Source organism: Sinohyriopsis cumingii, chromosome 4 (genome assembly GCF_028554795.1).
Source record: "Sinohyriopsis cumingii isolate HCF-2022 chromosome 4, ASM2855479v2, whole genome shotgun sequence".
In the NCBI taxonomy this organism is placed as follows: Eukaryota; Metazoa; Mollusca; class Bivalvia; order Unionida; family Unionidae; genus Sinohyriopsis; species Sinohyriopsis cumingii.
In genome coordinates this window covers 142,693,420-142,716,675 of record NC_142964.1, presented here as the reverse complement: position 1 = coordinate 142,716,675, position 23,256 = coordinate 142,693,420, and the positions used below count along the sequence as shown (strand labels likewise).

The window sequence follows — 23,256 nt, the reverse complement described above, 5'->3', positions numbered from 1 at the left end:
GCACCTTGATTTAAATTGTATTGTCTGGATAGTTTTTGTGGCCTTGAAAAAGGCCTATAGGATTGTGTATGAAGGTTTGCCATATGATTTTGAAATGTATATCTACCATCATATGGGCTGCACAGTTTTGATACAGACAAACTTCTGTTGCAGATTTTCAATTTCTTGTAGGTGTATTCATGGTACACGTTACGGACACCCTCCAACAGAATCAACTACAGATGCAGTATGTACCGAAAGGAGTGCTGTCCCAGCTTCTTAGCTTTCTTGTAACGTAAGATGTCCTTTAATCTCTGTTCAGATGCAGAATCTGGTTGACACACATGGTGGAAGTTTTGCCTTGCCATACCAAACGTATTTTCTATAGCCAACATTTCATCTGACGTGTTCTTCCACATTTACTCCATATGCAATTCCATTTTCCAATTTGCAATAATGATGACCCATTTTAACAGGAAGTCTATGTAAGCACAGTGATTCATACCCAACAGTGTAGTAGTAGATAATGCGAAAAAAAAACCCCAACAATTGATATTACGTTGCAGGGATTTTTATTTAATTTTTTTGTTATTTCAACTACTGACCTAATCGCCTCTCCCGAATAAAATGGTTAAAATGGTTCAGCCATCCTAATTTGGATTTCTTCTTTCCCTCATGTTATTCTTCTTTGTCGTCATCTTTGTTAATGGGGGCCTATATAAAAAAAGCAGTTCTGTATTTTTAAACATTTGAAAAGATTAGGTTGCATCTCTTCAGTTTGTTAAAACTTGTGGCATGCGGCATTTTTAAAAAAATAAATAAATAGAAAGTACACGTCTCTGGGAGGTGATTAATATTGTAAATAAAACTGGCTATTTTGTATGGTTGAATGAAATAGATTTGCTTAAGTGATATCTAATTTATCCCTCAAGATCAATAATCTATCACTAAAATATGAAACGCAAAAATATCTTTTTCAATTTCTTTATTGTAAGTGCATTTACAGATATGTATTAATGACATAAGACAAACAAGAGGCCCAGGTGCCAAGAGATCACTCAACTGACTGATATCTACCATAATGAAAGAGCAACTGGATCAGTAAAATGTTTTCTAAAGAAATTTCTTCCCATGTTTTTGTTTGCATGTAAATAGCTATTGTGAAATGACAATGGCTGATGAGTGAAGGATCATACCATAAAAATTATGGTGTCATTTAATTTATCTAGATGGCTTAGTTCAGTTTTTTTTTTAATGCACTTGTAGTGGGCAATAAATAAATACCAGAATTGACAAAGAAAAAAGGATGGATTTGATAATATTACTGACATTTGAATCCTATTCAAATATATTCAATGAATATTCAAATATGAAAATTTTGTATTCATTTACTTCTAGATAAAACCAACTGTTACAAAACTGAAGTAGTTTCAAGTCAACCCCTCTAATTCAAGGTTATTTCAAGGTTGCATGAACTATGCACTGACTTTCAGGACTGATGAAGATTTATCACACTGCCCCAGGTGTAGGTTTGATTTTAAACCAGAATCCAGAAGCTCACTCAAAACAAGAACTGACCCCACCAATCATTATGGGTCCAAGATTCCATTTTCTCCTATTTCAAGTGCCAAGATGCCATTTTCTTCTATTTCAAGTGAGATACAGTGAGTAAGCCTGGTTATGCAAATAGGATAATCAGTAACCTACCAATAATAAACATGATATACAAATATAGATGCACACAATATACAAATACAGATACATATATACATTTAAAAACAAGGACTCCCACTGAATTTGAGAAAAAAGAATCCTACAAAAATTGATTATCTGATTATTTATCAATACCATGCATTTTTCTGGGTCTTATTTTCATGTTCTTCAAATTAGACTTATTACAGATACTATATAACTGTGAATATTAGTAAACAATTGTCTATTAGGACATGCATGACTGTGAAGATTACTGACCAACTGATGTGGTCTTGAATGAATCAAATATTGCCGAAACCATTATTTTGTCATTTGACTAACCATGACTCTGACCTTTGCCTAGGAACCCCAAACTGTATAGTTTTCTTTCCTACCCTAAATGGAAGATGTCCACAAATTTTCATCAAAGAACTTGCACAATACCCATTTTTTTAGAACTCACAATTGCTATGACCTTCAACCTTTTAACCACAAAATCAATAGATCTCTTACATAGCTCAAGTGATAAAGAACATATTTTTGTGCAGAAACAAATTTTAATTTTTTTAAGCCAGTGATCCTGAACCTTTGAACCCCAAAAATAAATGGACTTCCACCTAACTGCAAGCGCAAGCCATCTACAAAGTTTGGTCCATGGTCTTATGCTAGTGTGCACAGCCTGACCTTTAACCTTGGACTCCAAAATAAATAGGTTTCTTCCTTATCCCATGAAAACCATCCACAAAGACTGGTCCAGGTCTATGATGAAGAACTAATGTTACTTTGTATAAACTATTTTTATACTTTCAGTCATGGTGACTTTGACTTTTGACCCTTAAACTCCAAACCAACAGACTTCTTCCTTATCCCAAACGCATGCTATCTATAAAGTTTGGTAGATGGCATAAAACTAATGTTATTGAGCAAAAATTAATAAGGTAACTTGTTAAAATCTTATTAAACAATCCTACATACATGAACATAATATACGTAAAATCAACCCAAAAATTCTGAAAATCAAGAGTTAAACATTTTAAGAAAATAATTATGAATCTCAGCTTTCAAACGACAGCAAATCTTGTATGCACATGCATTTAGTCAATGAAACATGACATGTACATATCTAACATAAAAAAAAAAACATAAAAGAAGAATTAAAAATATCCCACTGCTAGGACACTAAGACCTTTATGGGTCATTCAAATCTTGAGTTACTTTAAAAAGTCATAAAAAGTCAATTTTAAATATGCACTTCACATGAACCTCATTTAGTTTTCTTCATTTTTCATAAATTTGCAGACACACATGTCCTAGGTAACAAGTTGCACTTTACTGCCTTCAGTACAATATAAGCTTCAGTGTTGATATGCCATAAAACACAAGCAAGTCTTGTATCTCATTTATTTATTTGGAGAGAGATTTTAAAATCTGCAACCACACAACTCCGCACATTTAACCATGGGGGCAAGTACATCACCCTATGTCCACACAAACATAAAAAGATGATGTCCATTTATAATCTCATTATTTTTGGTGGTAATTTCTACACTTTACTGAGTAACTCTAATTATGGAATATAATATTAAATAAAGAGGCATAAAACAATTTTTCATTAGTGTACTTGTCCTTAAATGAATGGATTAATATTGTGGGGCTATAATGGGGGCAAATGTCACAAAATATGGCAAGTTAACAGAAAACCAGTGTTGCAAACATTTTTGTGGGGGGGGGGGGGGGTCAGAATTACACATATTTTGAGTAATAATTTTTTTTGCAAATGCATTGGGGGGGGGGTATTATTTTAAATTATTTAATACTTACCTGCAACTATCACATTGCTTTCCTTTTCTAGTGTGCTAAGTTCCCAGTGAAAGTTGATATGCCCTCCTCCACTTACTAAATGGAGGACCATAACTGAATCCTTAATCATGGCCATCATATGGAATACCCTTCCTCCTTTGACATGGAACAAGACAACATGACATCAGAGTGGGGTAGGATGGAACAGCAGCAGTATGTGTGTGTGATTTGAGCTTTTAATGTAGCTTTAAAAAAATTTCAGTTATATCGTTACGATCTCTGCAGTGTGACAGTTTATAGTGATGTCTAGCACTGGGGCATCATGCTGCAGACATGTAGCATGATGTCCCACACAGTCACATTATTCTGACACCAGGCCAACCAGTCCCAACATTAACCTCTTAATGCTGAGCGCCAAACAAGGCAGCTGTTAGTAACATTTTTATAAATCTTTGGTATGACTCGGCCTGGGATCGAACCCACGACATCCTGCATCTGAGGCAGATGCTCTAACCACTAGGCCACCTAAGCGGTCGGAACAGCAGCAGAAAGGATTACACAACTGAAACTAGCTTAACACCTCACCCCCACCCCAATTTTAATAACAGTAATAAAGTACATGTGACTATTGCATTGCTGAATTTACCAGTTAGGAGGAATGATCAGGGCCTCCACAAAAACTGGAAGTTACCCTTACAGTAAGCATGCTGCCTATCATTAATTAGTAGACGGTAGCTGTATGTTGTGCTGCTCCAACAGGGCATTAAGTACATATCCAATCAGTACTTATCTTTAGATTGTTATGCCATAAGCAAAGATAAAATAATGAACGATGTGAGGTACTGATAAGGACTCTGTAGATCAGGGGTCTCATAAATGAACTACCCTGATGGCCGCATGAGGGCATTTTCGATGGCCCATGGGCCACACCATCTTTGTTTTCTCGCATGACACCTTTTGACACCAACCATTTTGCCCATGGGCCACGTGTTAGAGACTCCTGCTATAGAGTGACGACAATCCACTTAGAATGGAGGCATACAACATATAAAAGGAACCTTTGAGAGGGAAATGAATCTGACATTTCTTCCACCTATAGGTGAAGCCAAACAAAACCATAAGGCCCTATCTGGACAAAGACATCCTGATCATTCCCATCAGAAACAGAATTGAGACTGGGAATCTCAAAGAATGGTGCCACTGAAGGCAGATGATTCTTCACCAGAAACCCAGGTAATAGAAGATGATAATCAATCCATAGCTCCCAGTGAAATGTAAACAACCCTTTTCCAATGACAAGGTATGAATCTGACAACAAGGACAGCAGGAAGATGGTCTTAAGTTCATGTTCTTGAGGGTTGCTTCACTCTAGGTTGATAAAGGGCTTGTAATAATCTATACATGAACAAGTCAGACTCTCAAAATATCTGATGAGATCAGAAAGCTGAGATCTAACCCAGTGGCAGAACCACCTGAGAACTTGAGTGCAAAAAAAGGGCTGTCCTACAACCCTTAATAGTTTAAACAAGATATTCTTTTACCTCAAAAAGGAAGAGAAGTTAGTCTGCTACTGTGTTTCATAGACTGCTAGGATAAACCTCTGTCCTACTGCAAATATTATATAGGATTCTACACTTGACATTATAAATCTTGAAAGTTGATTGCCTTCCTATCTGAGTGATGCAGTCAGCAACCTTGCTCAATAACTAGACATAGCAGCCATGCATGAAGGTGCAGAATCAAAGAGTTGTTGTGTAGGAGAAATCTATGCTGCAATAGCAGGTTCTTACTCTGTTGTCATCTGCTGGGCATGTTTACTAACAGGTAGAGTTGATTGCTGAATGATAATCACCCAGGCTCACTGTAGGGATCTTGTTTTTCAGTCTCATAACAAAAGTCCACTATTGGCCAAAAAAAGGTGCCTTTGCAACTAACTGGTGCTGGGACCATTCCTGTGATTCCACATGGAATCACCTAGTCAGGCAGTCTATCAGGATATTCTTGATTCCCAGTATATGGCAGATTATGTGACTGATCTCATCCAAGACTGCTAAAAGGAGAATGTGTCTGATGTCCACATAAAGACAAGAAGCACCTGTGCCTCCTTGACATCTCAGGTATACTGCTAACGACTTTTTTCAAATTCAATCATAATGCAACAATGTCTTATAAGGATGACACACACCTGGAGGGCTAGAAACACTGCACACAATTCTAAGTTGTTTCTATGAAAAAGTTGCCTCTTCCAAAGTCAACAGCCCTGAAGGACTTCTGACTCTAGGTACACATTCAATCCTGAATCTAATACATCTGTGTACAGAAAAGAGTCGGGTTTGGAAACATGAATTGGGACTATGGTCAGAAACCAGTCCTAATCTAGCACCCACTCAAGTGTGGCAAAAAATCAGACCCAGGAGAATCTGAGCTGACAACAGGTCCCTGTGTGGTGTCCAGCTAAAAACAGGTCCCTGTGTGGTGTCCAGTTTGCCAAGAGCAGGAACTGAAAAAGGCATAACTGAAGTCTCTCTAGTGCTCACAGTCTATGGGTACTTGCCTGTTGATAATAACTCGGGTAATAAAATGGGCAACTGGTTACCCATTTTAAAAGAAAAAAACAAGAAAAGAAAACATGTTTCCTAGTTCAGATCAAAGACATCAGGAGTGAGCAAGACACAGAATAACGATTACAGTTTGAGGCTTGTGTCGTGTGAATATTGACTGCTGTGCATTTATCCATTGTTAGATCTCTAATTTCCTTATTTTCTATTATAGTAACTGTACACAAAGCAATTCGAAGAAAACATGGGTTTCTTGAATGTGGCACCATGCATAACAGATTCGTTTTGATACATACGCAACAGATCAGTCTAAATTGAAGGGAAAAAAATGTTGCCAAATATTAAACAAAACAGGCTTTATTGATGTGACTCTGATGTTAATGATTCAAAAAATGTTTGAGGAGAGGGATTTTGTTAAACTTATAAACATGTTGCATTAGTAAAAGACAAATCAAATAGCACTTCACAAATTTTGAAAGAAGAATTCTATCGTAATGTAATACAGTATTCCTCTTTTGTGGATTTCAAGACATTCAACGAAAGTTATATGTAGACTAGTTAAAGTCAGTGTTTTGCATAAATAATTATAATTTATCAATTTGTTTCATGTCTATACTCTTGTACTAATCCATATGGATTTAGCCGATATGTGACAAGAATTTTAACTGTAGACCCAGGTAAGTAACAAAATAAATGTTGTTGTTGTTGTGGGGTTTAACGCCATTTTTCAGCACACGATAGGCTATATATGGCGGCCAGTATTAATGGTGGAGGAAGAACTCGGGGAAAACCCCGGAAAGAACCACCGACCCACGAGAAGCTACTGGCATGCTTTCTCACATATCTACATTGGCTGAATCTGAGACTCGAACCGGAGCAGACAAAATAAATGTACCTTTTTCATAAAGTTTTCTATAATTATGGCATGTAATATATAGATAGCTAATTATAGCATGTAATATATAGATTGCTCTTTTTATGCCCAATTACACTTTTTGGTCACATATATTAGTAATAATTATGTTTATACCTCTCTTGAGGGTTGGTCTGTATGAACCTACAACAAAGCATGTTCACATTTAATAAAATTTCCTTTGATTGGATACCCAGGTAACTGATCTTGAGGGTCGACGGTACCTGGTAGATGTTTTGACAGCTTTAATCACAGGGGGGTATTGGGACTAATCATACAAGTTCTTCTGGTTACTTGGAGAGGGTTTCTGCAACTAGTGACTAGTATTCTAAGCCCATTGATAACACCTGTTGGAAACAAGTGACATGCTTATATTGGTCACCTGTAATCTACTTTCCGTGAAAGGGCACTGCCCATATTTGTTGGTAAGGTGCAGCTACCCATTCCTGTTGTGAAGGCACACTTACTCTCATGGGGCATTGATCAAATCCACACTGGCATTGATGGCTCTAGTGTAAGCATAGGGTATCCTTAGCCATGAAAACACTCAATTATGCAAACACGGGGGAAGAAATAACAAATACAAAAAGTGCAATGATTAACCAAAAATACATTTACCAACAATGAAGGTCGACTGTCCCCACACATGAACTCACATGACCAGTCCATGGAAAAAGAGGAAGGGTGTTCTATGTGTTGGTTATGACCAAGGGGTCAGGCTGAGAACATGTTCTTTTTTATTCTGGTCCCCAAAGAACTAAGTGGAGATGGGAACTGGACTGGGTAAATGTACTTTCCATCCCATTAAAGGAAAGCAACGCGATACTAGCAGGAAATGTATTGCTGCTATCAGTGACTATTCTCAATGTTATGTAAAGTTCATATGGATTAAGCTAGACATGAATTTTAAGAAGTGACTTCTCCTTTTGGGCAAAATAGGGAGAAGGAATGCAATATGTTTATCATATATATACACAAGTCCAACTGCAAAATGCACAGACCCAGATCTGCAGTCACATAATGTACCAGCAGATCCAGGTCTGTGCAGTTTGTTAAGAGTAACCGATGGAACAAGCAACACAGACCCACATCTGCAGGCATATTATGGATCTTTGTTGCTGGCAGTTTGACTTAACTTATAAGTGAGTCTATACCATATACAAATGCATTATTCATGTGGTGTGTATTCATATTTGAAAGTATCTGATGTCTGGATAGAGATATTATGGTATGTATTTGTGCTATAAGACTTCAAAAGGGCACAGCAGAAACTAAACATTGCAATTAATTTAAACTGACAGGAGTACCTAGATCATTGTATTGTAATTACAAATATGTATAAATAACCCACACAAAATGGGGTCAAAAAACACAGACTGCACTATAAGCAAGGGCAGAAGTTACTGAGTGACCTCCAAAAATTTAAGATGCCATCCCAGCTGGACATCAAGGAAAAAAAAATTCCGTGTAAATAACCTTTATTTTCAAGATACTCAACCTCTGAAAACTCACTGACAATTTTACTCCAGGACGTTTCGACTACCATCACATGTATGCTAAAACAAAGAATATTACATTATTGCTTTTTTGTTACTGATTCACAGCAAAACAAGAGTCCAAAAAATTTATGGATGACTGTCAACTTTGAACTTTTTTTTTTAAAAATTGTTCTATCAGCAAAATACTAACGTCCTTATTTTATCGCTAGTAATAGTGAGACTTCTCATCCCTGAGGAAAACTCCCAGTGCTAATTCAGAATTTTCAATTTTCTAGTTTTCAGTTCAAAGCTGTGCTCAAGATGATCTGACAATGAAGCTTGTCCCACCCCAAGTACCTGTGCACCTCTGCATGCTTTTCACGTGCAAGATATTGTGTATGGTGAATTAATAGTAACATATATGAATCTTGAAACAAAACCAAAAAAACCATAGGCATGAAATGGTTCATGGGTACCGTTTGTTTATAAGTGTACAAGTAGCTCAAGAGAAGCCAAACCCTACCTACATCTTACAGGAATGCAAGCATTTTAAAAAACAGGAATCTAAAACATTGAAAAAGGAATGTTGAAAGTTGTATTTTGCAACAATTTATTTTAAGGATTTACCCCAACTAATTCAAAGTTAGTTTTTGTTGCAATGTGCTTTCAACAGTCCTCTGTCACACAAGGTGCAAGGTGAATTCCGTTGAAAAAATACTGCAAAGGCAAATTCATCCAGTGCTGATGTCTTACAGATCTCATTCCGAATGCTGCACAATTTTTATTAGTCATCTTTTATTTCTAAATATTTCTTACATTTGTTTTCAACTGAATTGGAGGACTAAACTGATGTAATTTTTTAATGGTTGGTATTCAATTGCTTTTTTTAAAATAAATGCTTCAATAAATGAATTACAATCAACATTACATTCATTTCATTAATCTACATGTACACATTGTTATGTGTTTGCCTATGTAAAATTTAACTGGAAAATCTGAATCAGATAGAAGTGACTTAATTCATTTTTTAATCTATCAGTAAATACAATCAGACTTTCAATATAATAATAACCTAAAAGCATAGTGTCTGAAGTTTGACTGTAGAATAAAAACTTGTGTAAGTAATAAGACTGATAATGGTGTAATGGTTCTCAACAAGCAAGAAGCTTGTGCCCTTCATGATACCTGTCAAAAGGCTCTGTATAAAGTGACCATATGCAAGTTAAAACTTGTCAGTCACACGTACGATTACTATGGACAGTAGCTAAAACCTGGACATTTAGTGTGGCCAGATTAAGGTATGAAAATTCTTTATTTCTTTCAGTATTTGGAATATTATTGGGAAAAGTGTTGTAACTGCATATAGCTGGGCATTATACTTTTGGAAGAAAAAGTTTTTCTTTCTTCCTTCTTTTTTTGTTGTTTATATAGGACTAGGAGTTTTGTTTTGAAGATTGTGTTTTATTCATTATAATCCATTCTAGATGATTGTTTTTCACTACTTATGTATTTATTATGCACAAGTCATTGTTTATACCATACAGACTATAACGTTTATCAAATAAATTGATTATACATTGAATATACTATGCTATTACATTGTAATCTATTTGTATAGATCAGCTGCAATATAAACATTTCATATTTTCATTGTCTTGCATTCATAAAATGTTAAGTTCGCTTTAATTTAGTGTAGTAAGAGACAAGAAAGTGATTTTAGACATGACAAAAAAGAAGAGCACTTGTACAAAACAGAGCACAAGGGCATTGTATGTAACAGTGTAATGTACATATATTGTGCAATTAGCCTTATACTATGACTAAAAATGACTTGTTTTGTAGTTGCTTCCAACCCTGTTGAGTTAAGACTTGGATGAGACTGCTAAATGGAGATTGTGCTAGCTAGGGAATCCTGCCACAAGGAGGGACAAACCCAGGATGTCCTAAGAACAATGGGATGCAGAAGCCCCAGTCACATGAACCACTTCTAACCCTCATGTGTTAAGGCCAGGCTGAGAGATTGCTAAAGGCTAAAATTTCTTGTGCTGGCCAAGGAATCCTGCCACAAAGGCAGATAAACCTGGGATATCCTATGAACATCAGAACATGGGAGTCCCAGTCACAAGAAGTACCCTAAAATTTAATATACAGTGGAGACGCCACTGGATAGCGCACCTACACAATGAAGGATCCATTGGATGGCGTGCCTATACAGTGAATAAACTACTGAAGGGTGTATATACTCTGTGAATAATAATTCATTGCAAGAAGTATCTGTGAACATATAGTCCTCTAGAGAACTTTATGAATAGACAATAAAATTTAAGAACAGTTTACCTGCGGTTATGTTTTGTCTTTACTACTGTTCAATATATTTTATTTTTAATTCATCAATTAAATAATTTTAATGTTTTGTGCATGTTGTCTCTATGTTCTTCACAAAGTAGCATTCCATCAGTCCAATCATAACAGTGTGATCTGAGGTTCAATACAGGAATGATTCTACCAAAGTATGAACGGTTGGCATGTCTCTAGCTCAGTAAAAGACCTATGTAGTTTTGCCAAAGGTCTTGGTTAAAGTCATACTATGTAATGTTAAAGCTTTTTACATACAGAAATACAGTTCAAAGCTCAAGTCCATTAAACAAATTCGCTAAATTCAATAATGTTCAGAAACTTATTGATGGTAAAATAACTGTTCCCATAAGACCTTTATATTGGCTCTGTGCTGAACAGAAAGCTGAAGTGTGGTATATTGCCACAAGTCTGGATGGATCTTCTCTGTGTGGGATGGGACAACTTATCCCGCTGACCCCGCTGGATGTTCCCAAAAGAAGGACAAGAATCGTCCTTCTTGCTCTCCCAGAAATGGTTCGGGTTTTCATTCATCAATACAGCATTGTGTCCTTCATGTTCCTCAAGGAGACTGTCTCTATGATGGGTCCTTTTATGACCAAAGATCGGACCTGCCTCTTCATTTACGTTGGCATTTCTGGTTAGCCAAACCAGGATCTCTGTAAACAAAAATACAACAGTTACAAATGTAAATAAATAAAGATATATATTACTGTAACAAAATCCTGTCGAGCTTTTGTATACAACTACAAAGGGCATGGCAAACATCAAACAACTCCATTTTTAGATACAGCTGGTGCGATCATCAGACTTAAGAGTGGTATTAAAAATAACAATACCATGAATAAATTCCTGAACCAGTCTAAATAATTTGCATATTTCAGGACATCTTTGCCAGCATTCCTGTAACCAAAGAGACCTACCTTTCAAATTTTCTGAGACAACATACCATCTAGACTCGCTTATAAGTAGAGTCAAACTGCTAAAAAAAAAAAAGATCCTGATCTATCATATCATAATGTAGCAGATCAAGGTCTATGTCGTTTGTTCTACTGATTACTCCTAACAAACTGCACAGACCCAGATCTGTCGGTGCATTATGTGACGGCAAACCTGGGTCTTGTACAGTTTGCAGATGGACTCGTATGCAAGTATATACATTAATTTTAATGGACATAATGAAACAACCATGACATTATACTTGCACCGTTTGCAGTTGGAAATATCAGTATAATCTGCATCACGATCAATATTAGAGATCATTTTTAGTGATAATCAAAACTTGCTGGGTTTGAATAGATTTTTTAATAGCTTATATTTATTCAGACATTATTATGCAACATCTGCCACAGTTGTTGAAATTGCCCAGTGTACAGAAAGTTAATTTTTTGTGTCATTTAAGGCTAGTCCCTGACATGTTTAGCCTGTCCTTGTACAAGAATGAGCTGACATATATTAGTTATTGAAATAAATGAAAACAGACTATTTTGTAACAGAAAACACTGAAACAATTACCACACAAGTGTTCTTTATTGGCAGGCAAAGATATAATGCAAGCTGGTTTACCTAGTCCATTTTCAACCAGAACTGAACTCACTAGGCCCATCAATCCTGAACTTGCTGGGCCATGAATGCACAATTAACATAGATATTAATTTTCTAAAAAGTTATCTTGGAAAAATCTGGTTAAGTATCCAGACAAAGGGAAAGGGATTTTTTAAAAATGTCTAGAGATCTGCATCAATGACGGCAATCTATAATAATTTCTTCTCTCAATGAACCACAGAATAAAACTAGCCAGTGGTAGGATAGAGGTTCGCCGATTTGTGCTCAAGAAAAAGGTCAATGCCAGCTTGGGAAAAAATGAAGGATACTGGAGTCTACAAGGATACTGTCATTTAATCTGAGGCTTTGGAGAGGTTTGGCTTTTAATGGCATAGCAATACATGTAGGTTACTTATTACTGGGGCAATTAGAGACAGGCAGGAAAGTGCATCATACTTATTCTACATCCCTAAGGCCTCGGGGGACCTTTGGAGGACAACATTACTCCTGTTGATTGGAGTTTATCCATTTCTCCTTCTGGTGATGATCATCTCACTATCTGGACTGATGCTGACAAATGGAAGAGAGGGTAACGTGAGTTTGACAAGTAATTCTTGTTCTGTTTTCTTTCTTATATCCTCAAAATGGCTTTCAGATAGGGGGAGAGAACCAAAAGGCAATGATTAAACAGCCACAGAATGATTGGGTCTGTGTGAAGAGGAGCAAAGGAAAGCATCCAGTCTCACTAAATCAAGAATACCAATGTGCAGTGGGCTCCTGTTAAACTACTTCAGCAATGTGGTATGTTGACTAACAAGTTGTAATGTCATCTATTTTCTTCACAAGCTTGAAGATGAAGCCAAATCGAGCAAAGGAGAGGTTGCCACTAAATTTCTCTCAAAACCCAAAGTTGCCTGGGATACTTAATGATCTGTTTCATACAAAGGAGGGACATACACGTTATCACCCAATATCTTCATCAAAATTTTTGACTTGTATATGATAGGTTTCCGAGTGTCCTGTACTAGTGGGCAGATATTATTGCTGACAGCTGGTTTCTGAGATGGTTTTGAAGAATCAATGAATTCCTTAATCTTAAGTGATAGACATTTCTGAAATGTCAGTTAGCCTTGCATAGCACCTACTCATCTAATTACCTATGACCAATAGGAAAGCTTTCGACTTAGACATGGTGTAAGGAGTAGTATCATGTTATATGATGTTGAAAAAGTTCCCACAACCTGCCCTAAACTACAGGAAATGTACAGCAACATTATGCCAGTATATCTGAGAAAATTTACTTTGATTTTGCTAAAACTCTGAACTTGTCTTTCTTTTAAAGATGGGATGGTTGCCCTTATTATCTACATCTACTGATGCCCCAATAGATGTTCAAAGACAGCGCTGGAGGGCAATCAGCAGGAGACAAGATCCTATAAATCTTCTGAGTGCAGTCATACAATAAACTCAGTCCTTTACATTTTAGAATCTGTGATACAAGTTGATCGAGGTTGTACTAGTAGGGTTATCCTCATTTGGAAAGCATCCATTTACATCAAGCTGAAGAAATGTGGTAGATGTAGACAAATGATCTTGTGCTGGTACCTGGCTGTAAATTGCAAACTCAACTGGTGGATAGGCTTCTGATCGGGCTTGGGTGGTTAAAGGCAGGGCTGGTGATGGGAGAGCAATGCAGATGGACTCACCAGACCACTGTCAAAGTAACAAGACAGGATGATAAAATGACCAGTCAATGGCTGCCAGGATGGACTGGTTGGGCACCAGTAAGACAGCAGATGGCATACGTATCTGGAGTTTTTGACAGAAATCTTGGCAAGGTCTGACTGACAGGCACAATGGTCTTGTTCCATCATACAGAGTAATTAACATCTACCACACTGCGAAAAGGAGCAAGTGAATTCTCTTGTGAAATCCAAATCATTATTCAGAAAACTGTAAGACAGTGAGAAAGAACAATTCTTGAAGTCAACATCTGCAGTAAGATCTCTTGGATCAAACTTTTCAAATTAGAAGATGGTAAGACACTGAAATCCATGGTTCTCATTCTTCCTTGCTGCAGTTATCTGGAAGCAAAGGTAGCTGATGGCAAAGTAAGTGAAATTTGAAAAGGAGATGGACTATTGGGGCATTTCCCACTATACTGGGTATGATCTCAGTGTTGAGATGAAGGCACAAAAATTGTACTTAGCCAATCATAATACCTTAGGAAAATTACTACTATCCCGCAAATCCAGCCCTCCCATATACTACTTTTAGCTAAAGGGAGCTAAAAGCTGTCTGCTGACTTATGTGGTGGTCAGGCATAGTGATCTCAAAATAAGTGTAAGACTTTGCGGCAAAGCCTAAAAATATCTTGATTACTGGAGCGGAAGGCATGCTTTCTACGGCCGTAACTACAGGGAGGCTGTTTGTGAATTATGATTGGGTATAAGAGTCTCAAAGAAACATATTTTACTAGGAAAAATTGGTTTCTTCTTCAAATACTTTGTCCAATCAAAATAACTTAGGAGAATAAAGATGTTGCTGGAAGGATATCCCCTTAACCTAGAGATATCGTCTCCGATCCCCTAAGGTATGTTAGACATCTCAAGAAGCTGTCGATTGATCTGGAGGGGTGACCTGTTGAGCTGCAGATATAGGTCCTACCAGATCACATTGGGCCTTCTGGGATGACAGATCTCGGAGATAAAAGCTAGAGAATGTGGACTCCAATCTTCATCTCATGGCCTGATTTATGTCGGTTAGCTAACAGTTCCGGTCTAAAGCTAGGCTGGTGGCAACTGCTCCAACCCTGTGAGCCAAAGTGCGAAGTAAGTTCATTTGAGCTGGCATTATTTCCTTATATGCTGAGTGAATAAACCCCTTACTCCATGATGAAAGAGTCTGATGTGATAGATCCCCCTATCCTTTTATCAGAAGTAGAAAGAGGTGTTATCTCACTCAACACAATGGCTCTGTTCTATCAAGGTACCACATGAAAGCCTGGACTAGGTCTTGTAGGTGGCCTTCAGTTAATGTATTCCAATGCAACAGAGGTTTCATGACAAAAGTTTGGTTAACTGTGGAAGGGAGACGATTCTTGGCAATGAAAGAGAATGCTGGCATGAGTACGACTAATGCATCTTGTTGGAACTTGCATGTAATTCAGGTCTGTTGATAGGGCATATATTTCGCAAATTCTGAATGCTGTCACTGACACCATGAGGAAGCAGGTCTTGCAGAAAAAGGAGTGCCCGATACCCTTGAAATTGGTTCGAAATGTTAAGAGTTGGCGAGAAGGTTGGACAAGTCCTAGGTTTCTCTGATATCCTCTCTCCCATGATTAAGAAATGTGTCAACGATCATGGAGCAGTAACCTTCTATTGTACTTGTTCTCTCTTATAATGACAATACTCTGCACAGGAGAGAAGTTATAACCTTGTGGGCCTGCACATGTTTGAATACAGAGTGGGCGTAGAGCTATACAAATCATGGATGACTTGTAACAAGCTGCAGATGAATGATGATAAAACTGAGGCCATTCTGATCACAACACAAAGACTTTCTCATTCACATCCTTTACCTAAAACAATAAATATCAGCAATGCCAACATTAAATACATACAATCAGTACGAAACGTAGGTGCTACTCTGGACAGTACTCTCACATTGCACCAACATGTCATGAACATATGCAAGGCTGCATATCTTGAGCTGAGACGCATCAGCTCAATTTGCAAATATCTTTCAGCTGATGCCACTAAAACACTTGTGTTCATTAGTACTTTCAAGACTGGACTATTGTAACTCAATTCTGTCTGGTTCATCTCAATATCTACTACAGAAACTTCAAAAAGTTCAAAACACAGCTGCTTGGATCATACTTAGAGTACCACGATCAGAGCACACCTCCCCTCTGCTCTGTACCCTACAATGGCTATCCATTCGATCCAGAATCAAACACAAAATTTGTTCTCTGTGCTATGTTTCACTGATGGACTCCAGTCCAACATACCTATCTGACCTCACCCATGTGTACACACCAGCAAGATACTTACGCTTCTCTTCTGACAATCGTATACTCATTATTCCAAGTATAAAAACAAAGTCATATGGACAGCGTTCTTTTGCATACCAGGGCCCAGCAACATGGAATGAATTGCACACTGAACTTAGACACAAAGTCACAGTGATCACATTCAAGAGGGCTCTCAAAACTCACTTATTTCGACAGCAAGAACAAACTTAAAGACCTAATAATGTTTCCTACCTGAAATATTTTCAGCATGTTTTTTATTTTTTTAATGTTTTTCTAATTTCATGTTTGTTTTTGTAATAATATTATTATGTTTCTTATCTTATAGGTGTTGTCTAAAGTTGTAAAGCGCCTAAAGCTTCTAAAGATTAGACGCCATACAAAGTCCTCATTATTATTATTATTATACCAAATGAAGTTTACCTGGAAAATAAGTTATAGCAGACGATCTCAATACAACGCAACCTGTACAGAAGGTCAAGGATGGCCTGTACAGGTAAGAATTATTGGAGCATGGTGTTCCAAGGCTAAGGATACCATAGTAAAGGAAACTCACCTAGATGTACCAGAATTATACATTATTATTATTATTATATGGAATTATACATATACATGGAGTTTCTTGAGAGCATAAAGGCACGCACACATATAAATATGTAGCCCGAACCTATATGCAGATAAATATGACTCGAGTGTTGACTATACAAACACGCATGCACAAGATGCAACTGAGTAAACCATGTATAGTGTGCTGACCTGTACTTGTCTGACCAGAGAGGAAGAAATACAGAAATGAACACAAATATCCACATTATGCACAAAAAAAAAAAAACAAAAAAAAAAAAACAAAAAAAAACAGAAAAGGGAACCAAGGTGAGGAACCATTATCTAGAGATGTACACAGTAGGTGCAACAATATATAAGGGGAAAAAAGGCACACAGACTGCCAGTACAAATAAAAACAATGAAGTTGGTGCCTGGACACTATGAATGGCTGGAATGGAAACTCATGAATATGTACCTGTTTGTAATGGAATTACACATATATATTTACACATATATAGGAGTTATATAATTGCTAGAGACCTGCACATATAAAATAATTACAGCCTGAACTCAATGTGAAGTCACTTATGCTTCACATTCAAGTACCTATGTGTGTGATGAAAAAGTGTTAGCAACTTGTAAAAGCATTACTTTGTCGTGAGAGAAAAAGAAAAAGTTGGATATGGAAGGAATATGCTTTCCTTAGAAGTGAAAAACTCCAACTTGTAGTGGTATATCCTCCATGTAGAGTCTGGCTTTTGCAAGGTCTCATGTGACGAAAGCATGCCTCTTGGTAGGAGGGGAACTGAGGTATTTTTAGGCTTTGCTGCCAAGTCTTATACTTAAGGGATGATCACTCTGCCTGACTGCCACATAGGTTGGCAGACAAATTTTTAGCTCACTTTAGCTAGAAGTACTTTCTGGAAGGACTGGACTTGCAGGATAGTAGTAGTTCTCCTAAGGTACTAAGGTATTATGATTAGGTAACGTATTTTTGAAGAAGGCTGTTACGCTCACACTCGGAGCCTTGCAGAGCACAAAGAGTTAACACTATATCAAGAATTCTTAGAAGGACTGTATCATTTTTTCACAAAAGCAATACAGCTACTGTTGTACTTAAAAGTTAAAAATATATTGCTCAGATTTTAAAAACAAAAAATTGATGTAAGATGTGTGCATCATGAGGAACTCTGCTGTAGACATGACAGAAAGGTTCCTGGAATTATAGCCTGTTGTTCATTATTACACATGTAAACCTATACAGAATGTAATTTAAATTGCACTGTATATTGTCAAGCCACTTTGCAAGTGTTTTTATGTCACAGAATGTTAAATTTTTCATTAAAATTTGACACATTCATGCCTATTATCTTGATACAGACGGCTAACAAGTTTGCGGTGCCATCTGACCACTAGATTTTTTTTTATACATTTGTCATGTTGAATTCAACAAGATTTAACTCAAGCATTTATTTATTTTATTTTTCTCTTAGGTACAGGAAGAACTAGGAGTATCTACATGCTATTAGATCCTCGGTATAAGTCACTGTGCCTGACTTTCTAATAATAACTGTTTAACCATGGCTATCCATAGTGACTGCCATATTTGCAACAGTTTGATTTATGACCAACCAGACATAGTAAGAAGTCTTCTGGTGAAAACCCCAAGTTGACATGACTTTCCATTCAGGTGAAGTGGTGATAAGAATTTCTAGACAGCTGCTGTGGTGGCTATATAGGCATCTTAAAGTATAAAAATCCATGATGATACAACCATCCTTTAATTTTCATGATGGTTGTTACAGCAGTGTTATAGGATCAACTCGACCTAATGAGGAACGTGTGTATAAAAGTACCTAAGGAGCTTTAGTGATAACAAAATTATGCTAATGGATGGATAAAAAATCCAGTTCTTCTTGTTGATAACGAGTAGAGCTAAGAAGTACTATACTTCCTGCATGATTACAAATTAGAAATTGTCCACTGATTTGAAGTCTATTTTGCAGCTCTGTATCCATTATACAACAGATTAAATACAAATTAAATTCATTTATCCAATGCAAAATTATCCATTAAAAGTGTCAGATTTACAAGATTTGTAAGAAATGGTGCAAACAACCATTGCTTAAAGCATGGTTATTTTCCTGATTTCGCAAGGAGATATTGTGATAACATCAGTCCATCTATCTGTAACAACATCTAAACCATTAGGTGGAAATTAACCAAACTTGTTACATAGGTTGAAAATGTAGTGGCCATCTGCAAGAATACAAGTGGTAATACACAATCAAAATGGTTCAAAATACTTCTGTCCCATAGAGTGGAAGCTGACACACTTGATAAAAATGTGTTCTGCTGTCAGTGGACACTGGCAGGGTATGTACTCTAGTCAAGGTTCACCTTTCAGTAGATATGCACGAGTCAGGTGTGCATGTTCGGTATGTGACTGGCACAATATAACCTGAGAAAAGTTAGAGAGTAAATTATGATGGGTCTGATGTTTTGAAGCTTGTTTGTATTTGTAGAGTTATCATTCTACATATTTTGCATGAAGCAGGTGAGTGTGGTGGTTAAAGCTGTACCAATGTCACTTTTTGCTGATTATGCCGATACCAGATATAGCTGATTATTAAAATTGCCAATACTGATTATGAGACTGATTATTTCAATAAAATGTCTGTTCTACAGTTAGTAAAAGCACTAGCATTTGATTGACAAGTAAACCATGCCCTATTTTTGTTATAACAAACAATGCCTAAAATGGGTGCAGATTTATGTTAACAGTTCAAATGTGGTCTCAAGCTACCATACATGTGATAACTATTTCCCACATTTTATATCCCACCTTATTTCTTATTGTTAACTCATATGTGCAAATAAAACTCTTTACTAAATAACATATTTATTCTGAATTAGTTTTTTTTGGGGGGGCACAAATGCTCTGTGATATGTTTCATCATTCCTTCTTTTAATTTAATGATGGTAATCAATGGTTACATATATGGTACAGTAATGCCAGGTCAAGCTGACTCGTGTAAGTTTCAATTGTGGGAATGGAAATCATAATTTGCTTGTCGGGAAAAAATCTACAGCATTCAGTGATCATTCCTGGGATTTAGGAAGCAGTTCACTAACAAGCAAAGCATGTAAAGTGTGGCAAAAATAAATTTCTGAACTCCTGCTTATCGGAGATGTACTTTGTGAAGCTACCATAAAGGGGAGAGGGGCATTTAATTCCCAAATGCGTGAAATCGACGGTTACATTATACATCACTTATCTAACATTGCTAAGTTCGATCATAGGGTTTTAGTATTAAAATGTCATTATCTAAATAAAGTTTCTTACAAAACTATTATTTGGAAAATAATATATATAATATAGATTTGCTTAATACCTGATGTTTCTATTAGAAAAAGAGAGACAGAAGGAAAGTAGATATTTTACATTTGATAATGCATTTATTTCAGGTGATAACAGTTAAACCTATGCACTAACGGTGATGCGCAATGCAAAGACCATAGAAGTAGTGCAAAACAGTCATGTAATGTTTTATTTTGTAATATTATGGCTGTATTGATTGTTATCAATAAAGTAACAACTATCCCATCTTTTTCAATTTTCACTGCCTATTACATTAACAGTCTTGGAAAGATATTCACTATTTATTCTGGCGACATTTTTTGAAAATTGGACCATCTTAATAAAGACCCATAATTTGTATTGGTTATTAAATATACACCAGTGGCCTGACATGGCAACAGAATCCCTACTGCCAGATAGTCCAAGTTTTCTATGACCATTCCAAACATTGTTGGCAAGTTGGACAGTTATGTTGGTGTGTAATATCAGAATGCATCCTGAATTGAAAACACATAAGCCAGCATAATTAGGTCCCTTATATTGAGCTCCACCTGCCTGAAATCAATTATTATATAATAAAGCTTCTCATTCATAACAATTAAAACATTTCATACCTTTAATAAAATGACACAAAACCAAAATTAGTGATTACTGACTGGATCTCACACTTGGCCATTTCGCACACTGCCTGAACATGATCCAAAATTTCAAGGCCAACATTTTTCTTGACATCAGATGTCAAATGATCACATAATACTAACAACCGATGAAGGAAAAAGCAATTAGTAATTCATTTGCATTTGAATATGTACCTCACTAGATCTGGCAATCATGGGACTAACATAGCTGCCAACCTTCCAGGCTCGCAATTAGTGAAAATAGGGATAAAAATTAGTGAATCTGGACATGAATTAGTGAAAAATACCATGACAATAACTCCATCCACCCTGACCGTCAATACTACACTATATCAAGATCGCAATATAAAACTAAAACACTATATATATGCAGAAATATATCTGCATTTCTATTTATTATGGTATTCATAAACTTCACTTGTTCTTGTGGTTATTTATCAAGACATGATACTGTGGCAGACTTGAACTTCCTCAACTTCTTGATCGTAAATTTGTTTTCTAAACAGTTCAGACTTCTTGCCTGCTGGTTGATCTTGGTGACTAAAATTGCTGACAAATTTTCTGCACCTAAGGAGGCCCTAAAGTCTTATTTGAGTACTGTGAAAGACACATCAGATAAATGCCCAGTGTTCAATAATCCGACAAATGAAGTTTTTCCTCACTAGAGAAAATACTGTCACTGTTGCTGTGAGGAATGCACAGGAGCTGCAGCACTTTTGGTTCTTCCACATGGAAAATTTGGAAGCGATTTTCGAGTCCAGGAACATTTATTGGAACAAATGTTTAGCAAGGTCTCCAGCTGATAAAGGTAGATTGTGTTAAACAAGAAAACTCACAAATAATTCTTTCAGCGTTGGTAGCTTGCAGGTCTTCTGCCGATGGCTTAAAATATTCCCGAGCTGAAATCTGTGAATTCTTAATTTTCCCAACTTCTGTGTTTTTTGCAACTTCTGTGTTTCCTCAAATCATCTCTGCCACCATGCCCAATACTAAAATTTGTGGCATAATGTGTGCAAACAGCATGATGTATATCAATGTTTAATGGCATAATGCATGGCCAATTTTTGATATATTCCAAATTAAACTTCACTTTTTGAGCAATACATTTCTTTTTCCTTGGTGGTGAAGACATTTTCAAGATCTTACATGTGATGCCGAAGGGAAACTCAAATCAGTGTTGGTGACGCATGCGCGGAGCAAAATTCTGGTTAGGCCCCAGTTTCTCTCAAAAGCATTTGTAAAACTACTCTTATACATATAGATTAAAATCGGCTAAAATGCTTGCTACTGGGCCAACTGTACTAATCGACTGCAGTTCTACTAATATCGCGACCAGCAGTACTGGACCGTTTTGGCAACTGCCAATATCATGACTAGCACTTAATGGGAAATCGGTTATTTTATTAAAGAATTAAAATAATTGAGAACTGGAGAATTCATGAATTTTTGGACACAAGGTAACTTAATTATGTTAGCCGCTGTGTAATTCAACAACCCTATAGAGTGAAAGTGATGTTTTGGCAAATTCCTTGTTTTCAATAGTGGATATGCCTGTAGTGTATCTCCCACATCAAAATAACTGTCCAGATACCTAACAGGGGACGGGAAAAGTCAGAGGAATCTTGAATTAAATGCTGGTCAGTGATTGATACAATGATTGCACAGTACATTTTTTGTTATAGCACCATCTCCATATAAAGACAAGATTTAGCCTGTTCTTAAATTGTTTCCCTCATGGCATGGTAAAACAGAAACTGGATTAATTAGATGATTGTACCTGGACTGGATTAATTAGATGACTGTACCTAGACTGGATTAATTAGATGACTGTACCTAGACTGGATTAATTAGAAGACCGTACCTAGACTGGATTAATTAGATGACTGTACCTAGACTGGATTAATTAGGTGACTGTACCTAGACAAAACCAGTGTCTTCCAGTAGACAATCAACAGAGTGCAATATAATTAGAATTATTTACTCAAACTCACCCTCTGTTTCTTTTAATGCTTGAGTAAGTGTTGGCCTCCTGTCTGCTTCAAATTTAAGCATTCTCTGAAGCAAACCCTGAAAGGATCTGTCAATTCCATTCAAGAAATTTTTAAGGGACTGTTGCAAAACGTCTGGCAGGTCAGCAACCTGAAAATTATAATGAAAAGTTGGCACGACATGTAAAGCATCACAGTTACTAACCTATACTACAATTAATACATCATCATTTTATGCACAACAAAAATAAAGAACTGTATGAGGAAAGATTTAATACATTCTTTGTATAAAAAAAAAATAACAGATATACAAGTATATGCATTAATTTTCTCTTTTTCTCTCAAACAAGCCATTATTCATTATTAC

General features: G+C 36.5%; 1 protein-coding gene across 1 annotated transcript in view; it reads right to left on the bottom strand.

The window, feature by feature from the left end:
- Positions 1–947: 947 nt before the first annotated feature.
- The window catches only part of LOC149802228 (uncharacterized), a 63,141-nt gene continuing 40,832 nt past the window's right edge, over positions 948–23,256 (bottom strand). Inside the window, exons 10-11 of the mRNA XM_089956659.1 lie at positions 22,893–23,040; positions 948–11,434 (exon numbers count right to left, since the gene is read on the bottom strand). Of these exons, the coding sequence (XP_089812785.1) occupies positions 11,133–11,434; positions 22,893–23,040 (450 nt within the window). The 3' untranslated portion in view covers positions 948–11,132. The remainder of the gene's footprint in view (positions 11,435–22,892; positions 23,041–23,256) is intronic.